Source organism: Ambystoma mexicanum, chromosome 7p (genome assembly GCF_040938575.1).
Source record: "Ambystoma mexicanum isolate Mex_15411 chromosome 7p, UKY_AmexF1_1, whole genome shotgun sequence".
NCBI lineage: Eukaryota > Metazoa > Chordata > Amphibia > Caudata > Ambystomatidae > Ambystoma > Ambystoma mexicanum.
This window is the reverse complement of record NC_090939.1, coordinates 667,177,160-667,193,159: the sequence shown is the minus strand read 5'-3', so window position 1 is coordinate 667,193,159 and position 16,000 is coordinate 667,177,160. Positions and strand designations below refer to the sequence as shown.

The window sequence follows — 16,000 nt, the reverse complement described above, 5'->3', positions numbered from 1 at the left end:
GATACCACGCCAATAAAACGCAATATAGTAACAGACTGCATTCAGGCTGAAAGTCACCACAGTAATGTACAACGTCATCACCTCCTTCGCTACAACAGAGCTGGTGCGGCTCAAGACATAATGGGAAGCCGAAGTTGGGGAGATATTACCGGAAGACTGAGTTTAGATATTAATGTTCCCCCGGGAGGTGGCCATATCGACCAGACTGCGATTGGTACAGCCCAAAATACTACATAGAATCTATTACCCGAGGGCAGCCTTATACCGCTGGGGTAAGATAGCGGAACCCAACTGCCTACGCTGCCAAAGAGAAGAAGGAACTTTCTTTCACATGCTGTGGGAATACCCAAACATCCGCGATTATTGGTGGCAATGCTGTGACATCCTTAATAGAGTGCTACACAAGACGATCCCCAGTGACCCGAAATTGCTACTCCTTGGAGCGGACAGTGAAATAGACTTGTCAAGGTACGAAAAGCTCTGCTTCATGACAACAACTGCAATTGCTAAAAGAAATATAGCACAACTATGGGGTGCTGCAGAGACGCCGCAAATTAGCCAGTGGATCACTGATGTACAGATTTGCATTGCCATAGAAAGGAGAGTGTATAAAGCCAGAGGGGAGGTTGTCCCGAAAAGGCGGACAAGATATGGCACCGATGGGAAGACGAGGTGTGAACTCTGCAACCAGACTTGATATGACACTCCTGAACGTAGAATGTGCAGGGCAGTAGGGGATCCTTCACACTAGCACAACAACTTTAATGCGACTTTGTGTGGTTTGCTTGTTTGAGTATTCCATTGTACGGTACTATTGTTTAAGTTTGTTTTGTGTCTTGGCCCGGTGAGGACCAAAGTTTGTATGTTACAAAACCAATAAAATATTATTTTAAAAAAAATAGTGTTGAAGATGACATGTTTTTATTAGGCATCAGTTGTCCACGTGAGAGTGCGCACCCAATCACAATTCTAGTTCCTATGCAATGCATACTTAGATGTTCCCCTTAAGCATATCACAGCCTTTGACAGGTTTTCTATTTTATGCCATGTAGCATGACAGTCAGTCTGACTTATTTTATGCATATAAGGATGTTTTATGAGAAATGCACTCAGAGCTCGAGCGAACGTCCATTGATGTACGTTGCAACTCCCTGTTTTAGATAATCGTCAATAAAACAGCACCTTTGCCATCTTCCTGAGTTGGTTTGATTATTTGGTGTCAGAGTTATTCTACAACCCCATCTATTGCATGCAGGTTACTAAAAGGGCCATATACTCAGATCCAATACTGGAGAAGGAATAAGTTACTTACTTGTAACTCCTGTTCTCGTGCATTGGTATCTTTCATAGAATCACATGAGACCCTCCCTCCATCCCCTCTTATGGCTATTCTTGGCTTATACTGCCACATCACGTGTGCTTGCCAAATCTGAAGATGGCCTCCAAGGGAGGAGCAGAGGAAACGTGTCTAATTGGCTCTGGGCAATATGACCGAAAAATGACTCAAATAGAGCACTAAAGTGAGAAGCAGTTTACAATTTAAAGGTAAACTGCTTTAATGTTACCGAGGATTTCCAGTCTGATGACAGAGAATATTCAAACAGCATGTGAATCTATGAAAGATACCAATGCTGGAGAACAGGAGTTACAAATAAGTAACGTATTTCATATGTCGTACTCCATCATGAAAATGAATAGAAGGACCATTGGTAGAGGAAGCGCTATCACAGATAATTTCAGCAACTAGCTCTCTTTAGACCAGTTGTCATCTATTAACCGATTCTACCTTTATCTCACTTTGAAATGAGATCATATCCGCTAGACAGCCTTTGTTTGACCACTGGTGTAGAAAGCCATTGCATTGCTGTTGCTTCTTCTGCACTCTCCAATTAAATGACTGGGTCTAGAGTTTGGACAAGAAGAGAACCAAACAGCATATGCTCAAGTGATTTGATGGCTGTAGAAAATGGAATATGTTCCCTTCTTGTCTATAACTATCTGTTGGACCTTCATAAATGATGTCTCAGACTTGTACTGTTAAAAGATGGTAGACTTTTGACAGATATTTGTTTGGTGCCCTTCAGTTGAACATGAGTTCTATTGCACTTTCCCTTGTCTCACCTGTTCTACAGACAACCAAAGACCAGATGATCAAAATGTTGCCTTTGTGCAAAAGATAGAACATATGTTTGCTTCTTGCGTAATAAGAAATGGAGCTTAAAAGGGTTTGCCCCAATCTTTATCATCTACATAATTTTTTCATGACGTCAAAAATGAAGCAGAATGTTTTTCGTTTAAATTATGTTTGCTGTCAACATTAAAAGACATGTAGTAAGCACATTTATAGTTATGCTAGCAAATGCACATAGTACAAAGAAATATTCAGATTAATGTGTTCCCTAGTGCAAAGGTTTTTAGATAATACGGATTAGGGCAAAACCTTTGTGCTCCATTCCATGTTGCCTAAGCAGCAAAAATGGTGCTAAATAGATTTGCTTGTTTTATTTTAAGCACTGTAACAAAGTGTTTGACAAATTAATAAGATCTGTTTCTGCTTCCTTCTTCACCAAAACTCCAATTTTAAAGCCACAAAATGTTGATCATGTCAAGCAGGCATAGAATTTCCAGCAATATTTAAGTGTACTAAATATTAATTATTATAAACTGAGAGCTGATTATTATTTAAAAGGGATAAGACACACATAGTCAATTTGGCCCTATGAATAATTAGAAAAATGTTTAAGACTTTTTATTTCCATAACAAACAACATGTAGGGGTTATTACCTATACAGGGCTTCAAATATATCTGTTGCCGATATCCCAAAAGCTTTTTCGTGCTGACTTGTCCCTTCTCTGTAAGAAAAAAAAAAGATCAGTTTAGATATGTATTTTATCTGACACGTGTGATTAAAACCAGTCAGGTCCAGTGATTGCATAAGACAAATATTGGGGAGGAATCTTCTGCATTTGCTTGTATTCAATGAGATACTGGCATTTGTCCTGTAATTTATAGTCAGGTAAATTAGCGTTTGGTCATATTTGTTTGTTATTGGCTAAATCGACCATAAGGACATTTTCCTTAAACCTTAAAATATTGTAGTGCTAATAATTTGAAGACGATTTGCAACTGCTTTGGATGACATCTCATTTTTAAAATTGCTTCTGGTCCAACACCATAGTGTTTTGGATCATACATGACTTCACCCTTTTTTTCGGTGTTTCGCTATCATAAGAGCTGGTGTACAGCATCTTCATGGAGTAAGACCTCTTCAGGAGACCTGCTAAAAATCCATTTGGCCCTAGCATTACAAAAACAAAAAAATTAATACTGAATTATAAACCAGCCTTTTCATTAAGGAAAGGTGAAATGACAACATGCAAACTATCAATGAAAACTGAGCGTGGAGTCGTACTTTAAGCTTTTGTTTTCAATAGGCATTGCTCATCTATAATAATTTAGGTTCATTCATCGACCCCAGTTTTGCACTGAGCCACAGGAATGGGGCATAGTGGCCTATCTGGATGCATTGTGGGGATACTCAGCAGGGCCCGCATGTTGCCCCATACCACACAGACTACAAGGCCCACACATAACTGGTACATTGCAAACCACAGTCAGACTCATGGGATGGGGTAAAACATAGCTTAGATTCTGGTTCATGCAAAGTACTTTGCCCTCCTCTGGAATCTTTCCACCCCTGTGTGTGTATGGGACTTGCCATGCCACACACTCATGGGGCCTCTGCCACTCTGGCCAGCCATTGCCAACTACAGAAATAAGGGGAACTCCCCATCAGCTTGGCCTTTGGCTAAAGGTATTGTTCCCCACACTGGTTTTGCCATGGCTTTCTACATTTCTTGTGCACTTGAATTATGTAAATTTACAAATTATATTCCACCTATTGATTAAGTTGAAATGGCCAGACATAAAACTGAACATATGGAATATATATTCTTCCTTTGTGTAGGTCATCCTGGAGAATTTTACAGGACAAGTATGGTCTCTGAGTCCCTCTACAAAGCTGTTCAACATAGGCTGAAAAATGAATTTGGTATTTGAAGAAGTACAGTTTCAAAGACGAAGGTACATTTGGATAGAATTATTCTTTTAAGGAGATTGATCCTTCTGAAAGAAGGATTAACCAGGAGTTTAGTTGTGTCTATGCTCTGGGTTGAAGGGTAAGAGTGCTTACTTCATGAAGTGCATTAAAGTCACGTGGAGATCTAAGTATCTGAGTGTTTCCTTTCACAGTTACAACTGGCTGTCCTGATTGGTAAACAATAAATCATGCACAAAATGGCCTGGTTATTTACCTCAGGTAATACTCCATATAAGATTTTGATGCAGGCATTAAAATTGTGAGAAAAATACTTTTGATGGAAACACATTTTGCAACTTATGGATGCATTGAATTTTAATCATAATGTTCCTCTTGAGATCATACATATTTAATAATAGAGCTCAGTCCGGTGCTGCTGTCAGGAGAGCACCACCAATCTGATCATGTGGATAGAAGTAAGGGGCAGTTTCCTGCATGTCATCTGTTTCCTATTTTGTGTCGCAAGTATTTTCTGTTTTTAAGGAGCAAAAGTGTCTGTTATGCTGTTTATCTAAAGGGATGATCCCAGCTGTTCATTGAATATGGTGTTTTATGTGGGGGTTAATTTATGTCAAACAGTGCTGGAACAATGGAGATCAGGAGAATGTTTGTGGTGTCTCTTTATGTTCACTGTTTAATACAGAGATCTTTTGATCACTAAATTGGCACATGGATTTCAATATAGTGCTTGAATTCCCATGACAAGATCTTTCTGGAATCCCATTTGGTTAATACTTTCCAAGGGCATCTCCAATATACTCTGTCAAATGTATTTTAAGTGTCTATTCCAAAGATGTCCACAGGCATTTTTTTGTGAAAGCAAAATGCATAATGTGCAGGAATGTCTGTTTTAGGACAGCCAGCGTTCTGCCTTGAACAAATCCTTTTTGGTCTGGATGTATTCCGAATGGTATAATTTGATTAAATCAATTTGCCAGGACTTACATTTTGGAATCTATATTTAATAATGATATTGGGGGGTAAAAAGTACATTCCTCGTTTTTGACTGGTTTCACATTTAATTTAATAATAGCTTGATTTCAGCTCTCTAGGGCAATTCCTGTAATCTAGATTTGCTTAAAAAGATTTGAATAAATGGTCAGTTTGAGGGACTAGATTTTGGAAATTTCATCTGGGATCCCAATTTCCATGTCAGAGATCAGTTATTTTACCTTCAATTTCAGGTCCTCTAGTTTTAACTTTCGGCATTACTAGAATACAGAAAGTTATCTATTCAGAAAAGTGCAACGTGACAACTATGCAATCCTTTCTCCTTTCTCTATATCCTTCGATTAGATGGATGTCTGTTAATTGTTTTGTATTTCTTGAATGTACTGTACAGAATCTTTAGATTTTGTTTGCCATGCTAAAAGGGCCCCACAACATTATCTGGATTAGAATAATTCTTGTTGCTGAGTAAAAAGACTATATTGAACCTCCCGTTGATTGTGTTGCATAGCTCATCTGGCCGATTATTGAGCATGTGCTATGATTGTATGATTGGGGTAATGGTTATCTTTGACAGTTTCTCTTCATATTGTTTTATTTGGACATTAACTGTTTCAATTCTGTTTCTTTAACTTTTCTTTTTGTCAAAAGAGTTTTCTGTTGAACTGCCTCTAAGAACTAATTTTTTTAATTTTATTTGAAAAATCCACAGTTTTAACATATGTAAAAACTTTTGTTTCAATTCTACTGACATTACACTAAACTCCTCCAAAATCAATAGCTCTTCACATCAAAGAAAGAAGGCAGATGATCAGAAACAAAGGTAAGAACACATCAGCCAGTTGTACACGACATGCAAGGAGTCAACTAATTTACTTGTTTCCCAGATATTGATGTTGATGACAGTCTATATAGTGAATTCATGTTTTGGAAAGTTTCATCAAAGTTGGCTTTGAAAGTTATCTTCCAATCAAATTACCACCCTTCTGATTGGTAAAGTGCTTCCACTTCTCAAAGTTGCAATACCACTGCTTAATGGTCTGGTAACTGTTGTTTTTTATGCACAATATTTAGGGCCATTTCTTTCAATCGTTGCTGATTAGGAATGAATCTATCCTAGATAAGAGTTTATGTTTCCATGAGAAAAAGGTTTATTCTTCACTGTTTGAATTACAATATGCTGTTTTACGCGAAGTTGTTTCCATTTATTAGATCTTGAATACTCACTTTTATCTTGTTGTATCTGTTATTTGAGGATTGTGTGGATTTATTCGATTTTTGATGTGGGACTACATTAATCACTGTAATCTAAACATTTTAATCTCATTGTATTAATGGTCATCTCATCATTTGCATTGTGGCCAGAGTGGCACTTGAGTGAAAGTTTTGCCTGGGTACTTTAGCTTCAGCTGTCTTTGAAATCTAGCCATGTTCTGTTGCTATCTGAAATAAATGTGGTTAAGTTAGATTTTTGTATTAAATGGGCTAAAAAGGATTTGCCACCTATATTACCGTCCTGTGTTAAATAACATACTTCTACATGACATATAGTTTCTCTCCAGACTAGCCTATCATTTGAAGTTAAATTACATATTTGTAAGAAACCTATTTCTGTTTTTCTACTCAAATATTGAAATATAAGAATGTTTTAAACATATTTTTCTCAAATCATTTGCATTCCAGGTTATGACACTTTGGGATTTTTATTTTATTTGTTTACTGAGCCACATGGTACTCATCTCTATTAAAATTACTTTTTGTTAACTTTTTTGACATTATGAGTGGCATTTGTTTGTGATTTTGTTTTCTTTATTATCTTTCTATCAACTTCTTCCTCTTTTGTTAGTGTTCATTGTTAGAGAAAAGTCCATACTCTTTGGAAAAACGTTCCCTTGACCTTAGTGCCATGCTGTGTTACTCTGTGCCTTATTTTTTATTTGTTCTTTAGTCCTGCACTCCTTTTACAAAAAGTTCTCCAGAGCCAGCCATTCCTTCTGGAATCAGTCTTCATTGTTTCGTTTTTGTATCCTTTTCACATCTTTTTAATTATGACTTTTTCTGCTCTTTGGACAGACTCAGGGATTCTCGTGTTTTTGCAGCACATAACATTCAGGAAACTTGAGGTAAATATCTGCACCCATTTTACACAGGGGATTCATATGTTAACCAATGTCCCATCTTTTGTCCTCAGTAGGATGGCATATCTCTGCTCTAACTGTAAAAGAGAGGCACTGAGTCTTGACTGTTTTGGATTTGAAAGCTAGGCAGAAAAATAGTTCTTCTGTACAGGAACTGAGAACAATTTTGAGACACAGACTTAGCTTGAGCGTTGGGTTTATATATATATATATTCAGTGAAAAAAACTTTGTTAAAGGGACGTTATGGTTAAGTTGCGCTACTAAAAACCTATGAAATTCAGTGAAAAAACTTTGTTAAAGGGACGTTATGGTTCCAAGCAAAACCGAAAAACCCTTGAAATTCGCCAGTTATGGTAAGCTAAGCAACCATAACTCGCGCCACCACCGTGCACTGCTAAGACTAACACCCAGGACATCAAAGATGACATCACAAATGTCATTGATGACATCACTGATGACATCACATGTCTGGCTCACTATTTTTTCTTTTGCTGACATATCTAGGCCACATGGTTTTCTTCAGTAACAGTCAGAAACTAAGAATTTTATTTTATTTGTAGACATATCCTTCTAGTAGGTTCTTACAGTAATTCCCTTAGAGTACAGTCACATCATATGAAACATATACATATGGGAAAACACAAGCTTGAAAGACAGCAATCCTTTTTGTGCATAAAGATAATCACTAGACTTATATGCACTTTCTGATAGTTCTGTTGTTTTTTTATGGCTGTACTTTCCCTGTATATGGTCATATTTGTGTACATTGTACTCACACTACTTTCCTTAGGGTCCAATCACATCAAGTGATACATATACATAGGGTAAATAGCAGCTTTGAAACAGAGCAATCATTTATTTGCATGAAACTAATCAGTTAAGTTATGAATTGTTTCTGCTACTACTTGTGCTTTTTTGCTAACTTCACTTTTCCTGTATATACCCATATTGGTATGTGTTCTTGTGTCTTTGTGTTTTGTCTATAGTAATGCAATTATGTAATACATGGGTTTTATTAGCTACTTATTACATATTTCACAGTACACAAAAATCTATTAAGAAAACAATTATCATTTCATTATTCAACATATTAACATTACGAATATCATACCTTCATCTTGTACGCTGCACACAATGTTATGTTTCTGTATGAGTAGCTTAGTATACTAGATAGAACCCCATAATAGGATGCTATTTATCAATGCATCGTTCAATGCACTTATTAGGGTATATTTCTTGCAATGATTCTTGACACTTTTTCGCAACATAATAAGAATCCCTTCTACACATATTTCATGAGAAGTACATACACATGTGATGTCATCAGTGATGTCATCAATGACATTTATGATGTCATCTTTGATGTCCTGGGTGTTAGTCTTAGCAGTGCACGGTGGTGGCGCGAGTTATGGTTGCTTAGCTTACCATAACTGGCGAATTTCAAGGCTTTTTCGGTTTTGCTTGGAACCATAACGTCCCTTTAACAAAGTTTTTTTCACTGAATTTCATAGGTTTTTAGTAGCGCAACTTAACCATAACGTCCCTTTAACAAAGTTTTTTCACTGAATTTCATAGTTTTTTAGTAGCACAACTTAACAATAATGACTTTGACTTTATATACATGTCATATGGAACTGACTAGATCTCTTCTTATGAACTTGATGTCCGCGAACTTGGCCAAAAGGCCATGCACCCAAGACTCTATGCCCTGGCAACAACCACCGCAGCATATCACATCCATAGAGTCAAACATTTCAACTATGATCTATGGGAAACTTTTAATGTCCGCGAACAATGTGAGTGTTCTTAGAACACTTTGAACTTGCCAGCGAACAATACGGACACCGTTTTCAGGACACCCCCTACGAACATTTCAGAACAACGCGATAGTTCTTAGAACACTTTCAACTTAACAACGAACAATACGGACAGCGTCCTAAGGACACCCCCTACGAACATTCCAGGACACCGGGAGTGTTCTCAAAAACGTCTTCAGAACACCCCCATTTTGTTTATTTGCGAACATTTCAGGACACCGCGGGTGTTCTTAGAACACATTCAACTTGACAGAGAACAATACGGACAGCGTCCTCAGGACACCCCCTACGAACACTCCCCGGACACCGCAAGTGTTCTTAGAAGCGTCTTCAGAACACCACCATCTTGTTTATTTGCGAACATTTCAGGACACCGCGAGTGTTCTTAGGACACATTCAACTTGACAGAGAACAATACGGACAGCGTCCTCAGGACACCCCCTACGAACATTCCAGGACACCGGGAGTGTTCTTAGAAGCGTCTTCAGAACACCACCATCTTGTTTATTTGCGAACATTTCAGGACACCGCGAGTGTTCTTAGGACACATTCAACTTGACAGAGAACAATACAGACAGCGACCTCAGGACACCCCCTACGAACACTCCCCGGACACCGCAAGTGTTCTTAGAAGCGTCTTCAGAACACCCCCATTTTGTTTATTTGCGAACATTTCAGGACACCGCGGGTGTTCTTAGAACACATTCAACTTGACAGAGAACAATATGGACAGCGTCCTCAGGACACCCCCTACGAACATTTCAGGACACCGGGAGTGTTCTCAAAAACGTCTTCAGAACACCCCCATTTTGTTTATTTGCGAACATTTCAGGACACCGCGGGTGTTCTTAGAACACATTCAACTTGACAGAGAACAATACGGACAGCGTCCTCAGGACACCCCCTACGAACACTCCCCGGACACCGCGAGTGTTCTTAGAAGCGTCTTCAGAACACCACCATCTTGTTTATTTGCGAACATTTCAGGACACCGCGAGTGTTCTTAGGACACATTCAACTTGACAGAGAACAATACGGACAGCGTCCTCACGACACCCCCTACGAACATTCCAGGACACCGGGAGTGTTCTTAGAAGCGTCTTCAGAACACCACCATCTTGTTTATTTGCGAACATTTCAGGACACCGAGAGTGTTCTTAGGACACATTCAACTTGACAGAGAACAATACGGACAGCGTCCTCAGGACACCCCCTACGAACACTCCCCGGACACCGCAAGTGTTCTTAGAAGCGTCTTCAGAACACCCCCATTTTGTTTATTTGCGAACATTTCAGGACACCGCGGGTGTTCTTAGAACACATTCAACTTGACAGAGAACAATACGGACAGCGTCCTCAGGACACCCCCTACGAACATTCCAGGACACCGGGAGTGTTCTTACAAGCGTCTTCAGAACACCACCATCTTGTTTATTTGCGAACATTTCAGGACACTGCAAGTGTTCTTAAGACACATTCAACTTGACAGAGAACAATACGGACAGCGTCCTCAGGACACCCCCTACGAACACTCCCCGGACACCGCGAGTGTTCTTAGAAGCGTCTTCAGAACACCCCCATTTTGTTTATTTGCGAACATTTCAGGACACCGCGAGTGTTCTTAGGAGACATTCAACTTGGCAGAGAACAATACGGACAGCGTCCTCAGGACACCCCCTACGAACACTCCCCGGACACCGCGAGTGTTCTTAGAAGCGTCTTCAGAACACCCCCATTTTGTTTATTTGCGAACATTTCAGGACACCGCGGGTGTTCTTAGAACACATTCAACTTGACAGAGAACAATACGGACAGCGTCCTCAGGACACCCCCTACGAACATTTCAGGACACCGGGAGTGTTCTCAAAAACGTCTTCAGAACACCCCCATTTTTTTTATTTGCAAACATTTCAGGACACCGCGGGTGTTCTTAGAACACATTCAACTTGACAGAGAACAATACGGACAGCGTCCTCAGGACACCCCCTACGAACACTCCCCGGACACCGCAAGTGTTCTTAGAACAGTTTCACTTTGCTTGCGAACAAAACGGACACATATTGAGTCCTTAGAACAGCCCCCAGTCAGTTTATTTAGAACATTTCAGAACACCTGTCATGTCCGCAAACAAATCGAACACAAAAAGAACGTCTAACACATAAAAAACACAACGTTCATCCTATCTCATACACTCCCACCCTCCCCAAACACTCCTACACACCAACACACTCTACTAAATACACATTTTGAACAAAGTTTCACCGCGCTGTCCGCGGACATCCGCGAATCCAAGATGGCGGGCGCTACCGAAAAATCTGACGCGCTTCACGCTCCACGCCGTCCAATCAGCGAACACGTTGCATGTCCGTGAACATCACGCAAGACGATTGGCCAATCAGGACACTGTCCGCGGAGCAAACAGGGAAGTGTGTCCGCGAACCGAACACAGATATCACTCATTTTTTTTACCTACTTTTTGGTCATTTAAAAAAAAACTACTGGACGGATTTTCACCAAATTTGCAAAAGCACGCTTTCGGGACCAAGCCGCTGCTCCTGGTCCAAATTTGGTGGAAATCCGTCCAGCGGTTTGGGCTGTAGGCGCGAGCAAAATTTTTTTCCCATTCAGTCTATGGGAAAAAAAAAAGTTTTGGGACCCCCCCTATAACTTTGCCCCCCCTGGACGAATCCTCACCAAACTTTGCAAAAAACTTCAGAGTGTCCCAAATACTTATTTTGCAAAGTTTGGTGAGGATCCGTCCAGGGAGAGCGAAGTTATAAGCCACCCAAAAAGTGCTCTTCCTATGGAAACAGCAACTTAACCATAACTACATGGCCACTTCCGTGGCCATGTAATATATATATATATATATATATATATATATATATATATATATGGCCCTGATTTGAGCATGAAAACATGTGTTTTTACAAAATAAAATTAAATGTAAAAATAAATATTAGACTGTACAGCATTTCGCCTCATTTGGAGTCTGGAGGTAAGCCTGCCGGTGATACCGGCGGCTTGCCGCCAGACTAAAATAAAATTACTGCACATTCCTTACTTGCATAAATGGTGATATCAATGCTATTAAAAACATTATATCACATAATTACTCTTTAATGCTCAAAGGGAAATTAAATTAAAAACACTTTGTCATAAGTAAGCCAGGAGAAAAATACACTGCATCGTCCAGCATATGATTTCTCACTGTTATTATTTACCTATGTCGCAATATCAGGAGTGAGGCTTTTGTGAGGTAGCAGACAGTGTGAGCTGAACAACTTGCAGAGACTTCTAATTTTGGCAGATAAAGCATAGTGGCATAAAGGGATTTGCCCAGGGAGCACACACGTTGCTTAAGTGGTGAAGCAGGGATTTGAGACCAGTGTGCCAATTAGGCACTTGAATCTCTTCCCAGGTGTAATTGGTAGAAATATTATTTGGAAATGGTCCTTTTGAAATTTTGGTTTGAAAACACCATCTGACTGTGCAAGGCATTGCAAAAATATGATGATTGTGTCTTGCTAACGGAAGCTAACTGCTATTTTTATTCAGACGTTGCACCATTGTTTTCATTTTATTGTGTATATATCTGGCCATATTGTGCAAACTAGCATATGATTTCATTTCAGAAGCTACAGATCAGGGTTACTTTGACTGTCAAAAGGTGGCTACCTTTTACAGCCAACAATCTACACTGAAATATTCCCTGGAAAACAAAATCCCAATACGAGACATGTGCTTTGATGACACTTTTATGTGATCTTGTGGGTAAGTGTCTGCATTTGGAACATGGCAAAAACAAAGAGGTGATGGCTGGAAGGTTTAGTATGAATCTTAACCTCTGGCATTACTCTTGGCAACCCTCCAGACCATACACGATACCACAAGCATCCCCAAACATGTTTCGCCTTGGTGGGCCTCATCAGTGAAGAGTAGCTTGGGTCTCTAGGCCCAGCAGGCACGGGACCCACATCTGGGCATACCCGCCCCACTAGGGGTGACAAAGCAAAAACAAAGAGGTGATGGCTGGTTTAAAGTGAATCTTAACCACTGGCGTTGCTCTGGGCAACCCTCCAGACCATTGTTCTTTGCCTGCCAAGCCATTACAGAAGGGGAAAGACTGTATCTAATCAGACTTGGTCCCACCCCAAAAGGGGCAGTCCAGCCCCAACTGCTAGGTCACATCCCTTCTGCACAAGACCACAAGCATCTCCAAACATGTTTCCGCCTTGTTGTGCCTCATCAGTGAGAAGGAGCTTTGGTCTCTAGGCCCAGCACGCACATGACCCACGTCTGGGTGTACCCGTCCCACTAAGGCCGACAAAACAAAAACAAAGAGGTGATGGCTGGAAGGTTTAGAATGGATTTTAACCTCTGGCATTGCTCTGGGCAACCATCCAGACAATTGTTCTTTGCCTGCTAAGCCATTACAGAAGGGGAAAGACCATATGCAAATCCACAATCAAATATGCATTGTAGGAAATCAATCAGAACACTACCTGTGACCTCACACACTATTTCTAACTCTGTCCACTGTGACAATAGATCCACCAGGACTAGAATGAACACACTTTCCTCTTCCACCACCCAGTTCAACCGGGCCCAAAATGTCCAAAGCCACATCACTTCACACCTTCACAGTAATATCCACTTTCACCATTGGCTGCTAATGAGCCACCACACCTTTACATTATTTCTCACATTCTACACAAATTCCCAGAATCTTTTCTATCTCGCAATCAAACCCAGGCCACCAATACTCAAATCTTAGAACAGCTTTGGTTTTGATATTACTAATGTGACCTTCATGTGCTATCTCCACAATCCTCTTCTGCAAACTCCTCTGGACAACAACACGGTCACACTGATATAAAACATTGTCTTTGGCACAAAATTCTGAACACATTTCCCAAAAGGTCCTTTCTTAATCACTGAACAATCCCTTTTCCAGCCATCCATGTGTCACAACAACCATTACTCTTCCCAAAATACACTCCTCTCTCACAGCTCCACACTATTCATCCCGTGACACCACTGCTTCTTGTATCATGAAAACGGTATCCAACTCCTTCAAATCCTCCATTTCAGTCACACCACCCATCCTCAACAAATGACCATTTTCCTTACTAGGAATCACCACCATTTCAAATGTGTGCCCCTGCATTCTCGTCATCCATCCAGCAACTCTCCTCTGTACTTTGCCCAAACCCTTTTCTTCAAAAATGACCTTAAGAGGGTTATGATCTGTCTTTATGGTAAATTCAGCACCCCACACAAAATTCTGAAACTTCTCAACCGCCAAGTGACATGCAAGGGCTTCCTTTTCAAGTACGGAATAGTTCCTCTATGCCCCTCTCAACATCCTTAAAGCATGAGTGACTACATGTTACAGGCCATCCTCACCAACCTGTGCCAACACAGCACCGATTCCACAGTCACTGGCATACACTGTAACCACACACCTTTTTCTAGCACTGAACTGAGCAAGAGGCTTTGCCAAGTCAATCTTGCTCTAAATATGCACAAACTCTTTCTCACATTCATTATCCCACACAAACTCTACTTCCTTTTTTAAAAGATTCGGAATCCTACTCACCTTATCAGGAAAGTTGCACACACGTTTTTGATAAAACTTGATCATTCCCAAAAATGATCTCAATGCGCCCTTGTCGGTCGGTGCAGGCACTTTCTTTATTGCATCAAACATTTCACTCTTGGGCCACAGCCCCTCACTAGAGATTTCGTGGCCCAAATATTCTACTGCCTCCTTCCTAAAAATGCACCTCTCTGATCTCAAAGTAATCCCTCACTCTTTTAAAATGTTTAACACTTTCCTCAACATTATCTCATGCTCCTCTAGAGTATCTCCACACACTAAAATGCCATCTTGGAAACAATGCACATACGGCAATCCCTTCAACAGCAAATCTATCATCTTTTGAAAAACCGATGATGCCAAAACCAGTCCAAATGTCATCCGGTGAAACTGAAACACACCCTCATGCGTGATAAAAGCTGTCAAGTTTTTTGATTGTTCATCTAGCTCTATTTGGTTGCAGGCCCATGCCATGTCTAGTTTCTAAAAATATTTTGCCTTCCCCATCATGGTTAGCATCTCTGTAATATTGGGCAGGGGATGTCTCGCCACAATGACACACTTATTGAGTTCCTGCAAATCTATGCAAAGTTTCAACTCACCACTCGGCTTCTTCACCACTACCAGGGGAAACACCCATTCAAAACTTCCTGCCTTTTCTATCACCCCTGATACTCTGAGTTTCTCCAGTTGCTTTCTTACCCCTTTCGCTTATAACGAGGGGAACAGATAGTAATTTTACTGCAACTGGCATACTTCCTTCTCTAAGCACTATTTTGTGCTGCATACCCTTCACATGTCCAATGTCCCTTGAGAACACACTGGGATATGATTCTACAACACTTTCATGTTCTCCCAAACATAACACTTGTTCGACGGTGGTGGGATCAAGTCTTATACCCAATCCTTTTTGTTCCCTCCACACCAATCGGGTCTCGCCACTCTTTGTGTCATGTCACGTGGGAGACCGGAGTCTGCTGCTCCCTTTTCCTCCTGGCGAGTCTACCCGCGCGTTCGTGTCTGGGGACTCGCCAGGGGAGGAGCGTTGGGTGTTGGGCCCGGCGGCCTACGGCGCATGCGCGGGAGACCTCTGTCCCGGTTCCGCGCATGCGCCGTGGACTGGGCTCGCCTCCTTGGAAGGGCTTGCCTTCCAGGCCTCGTTGTGGGTTCGCCGGTGCCCAGAGACGAAGCGGCTTGCGTTCCAAGCCTCTCAGGCGCCGGCGACCCATAAAAGAGGCCACGAATCGATGCAAGCCGCGTCTCACCGCGGTTTGCTTCGCTTCGCTTTGTTTGTTCCTGTGCTCCTGTACTTACCTGGGTCCAGTCCTGGGCCAGCCCTCTACCTTCCTGAGACTTGCCCTGAGCCTGCCTGTTTACCCTTATCTGGGTCCTG

General features: G+C 40.9%; 1 protein-coding gene across 2 annotated transcripts in view; it reads right to left on the bottom strand.

Moving 5' to 3' along the window:
- The window catches only part of ASMT (acetylserotonin O-methyltransferase), a 263,533-nt gene that overhangs the window by 138,589 nt on the left and 108,944 nt on the right, over positions 1-16,000 (bottom strand). For both annotated transcript variants that reach the window (XM_069636742.1, XM_069636744.1), the window contains exon 4: positions 2,786-2,854. In XM_069636742.1, coding sequence (XP_069492843.1) covers positions 2,786-2,854 — 69 coding nt within the window. The remainder of the gene's footprint in view (positions 1-2,785; positions 2,855-16,000) is intronic.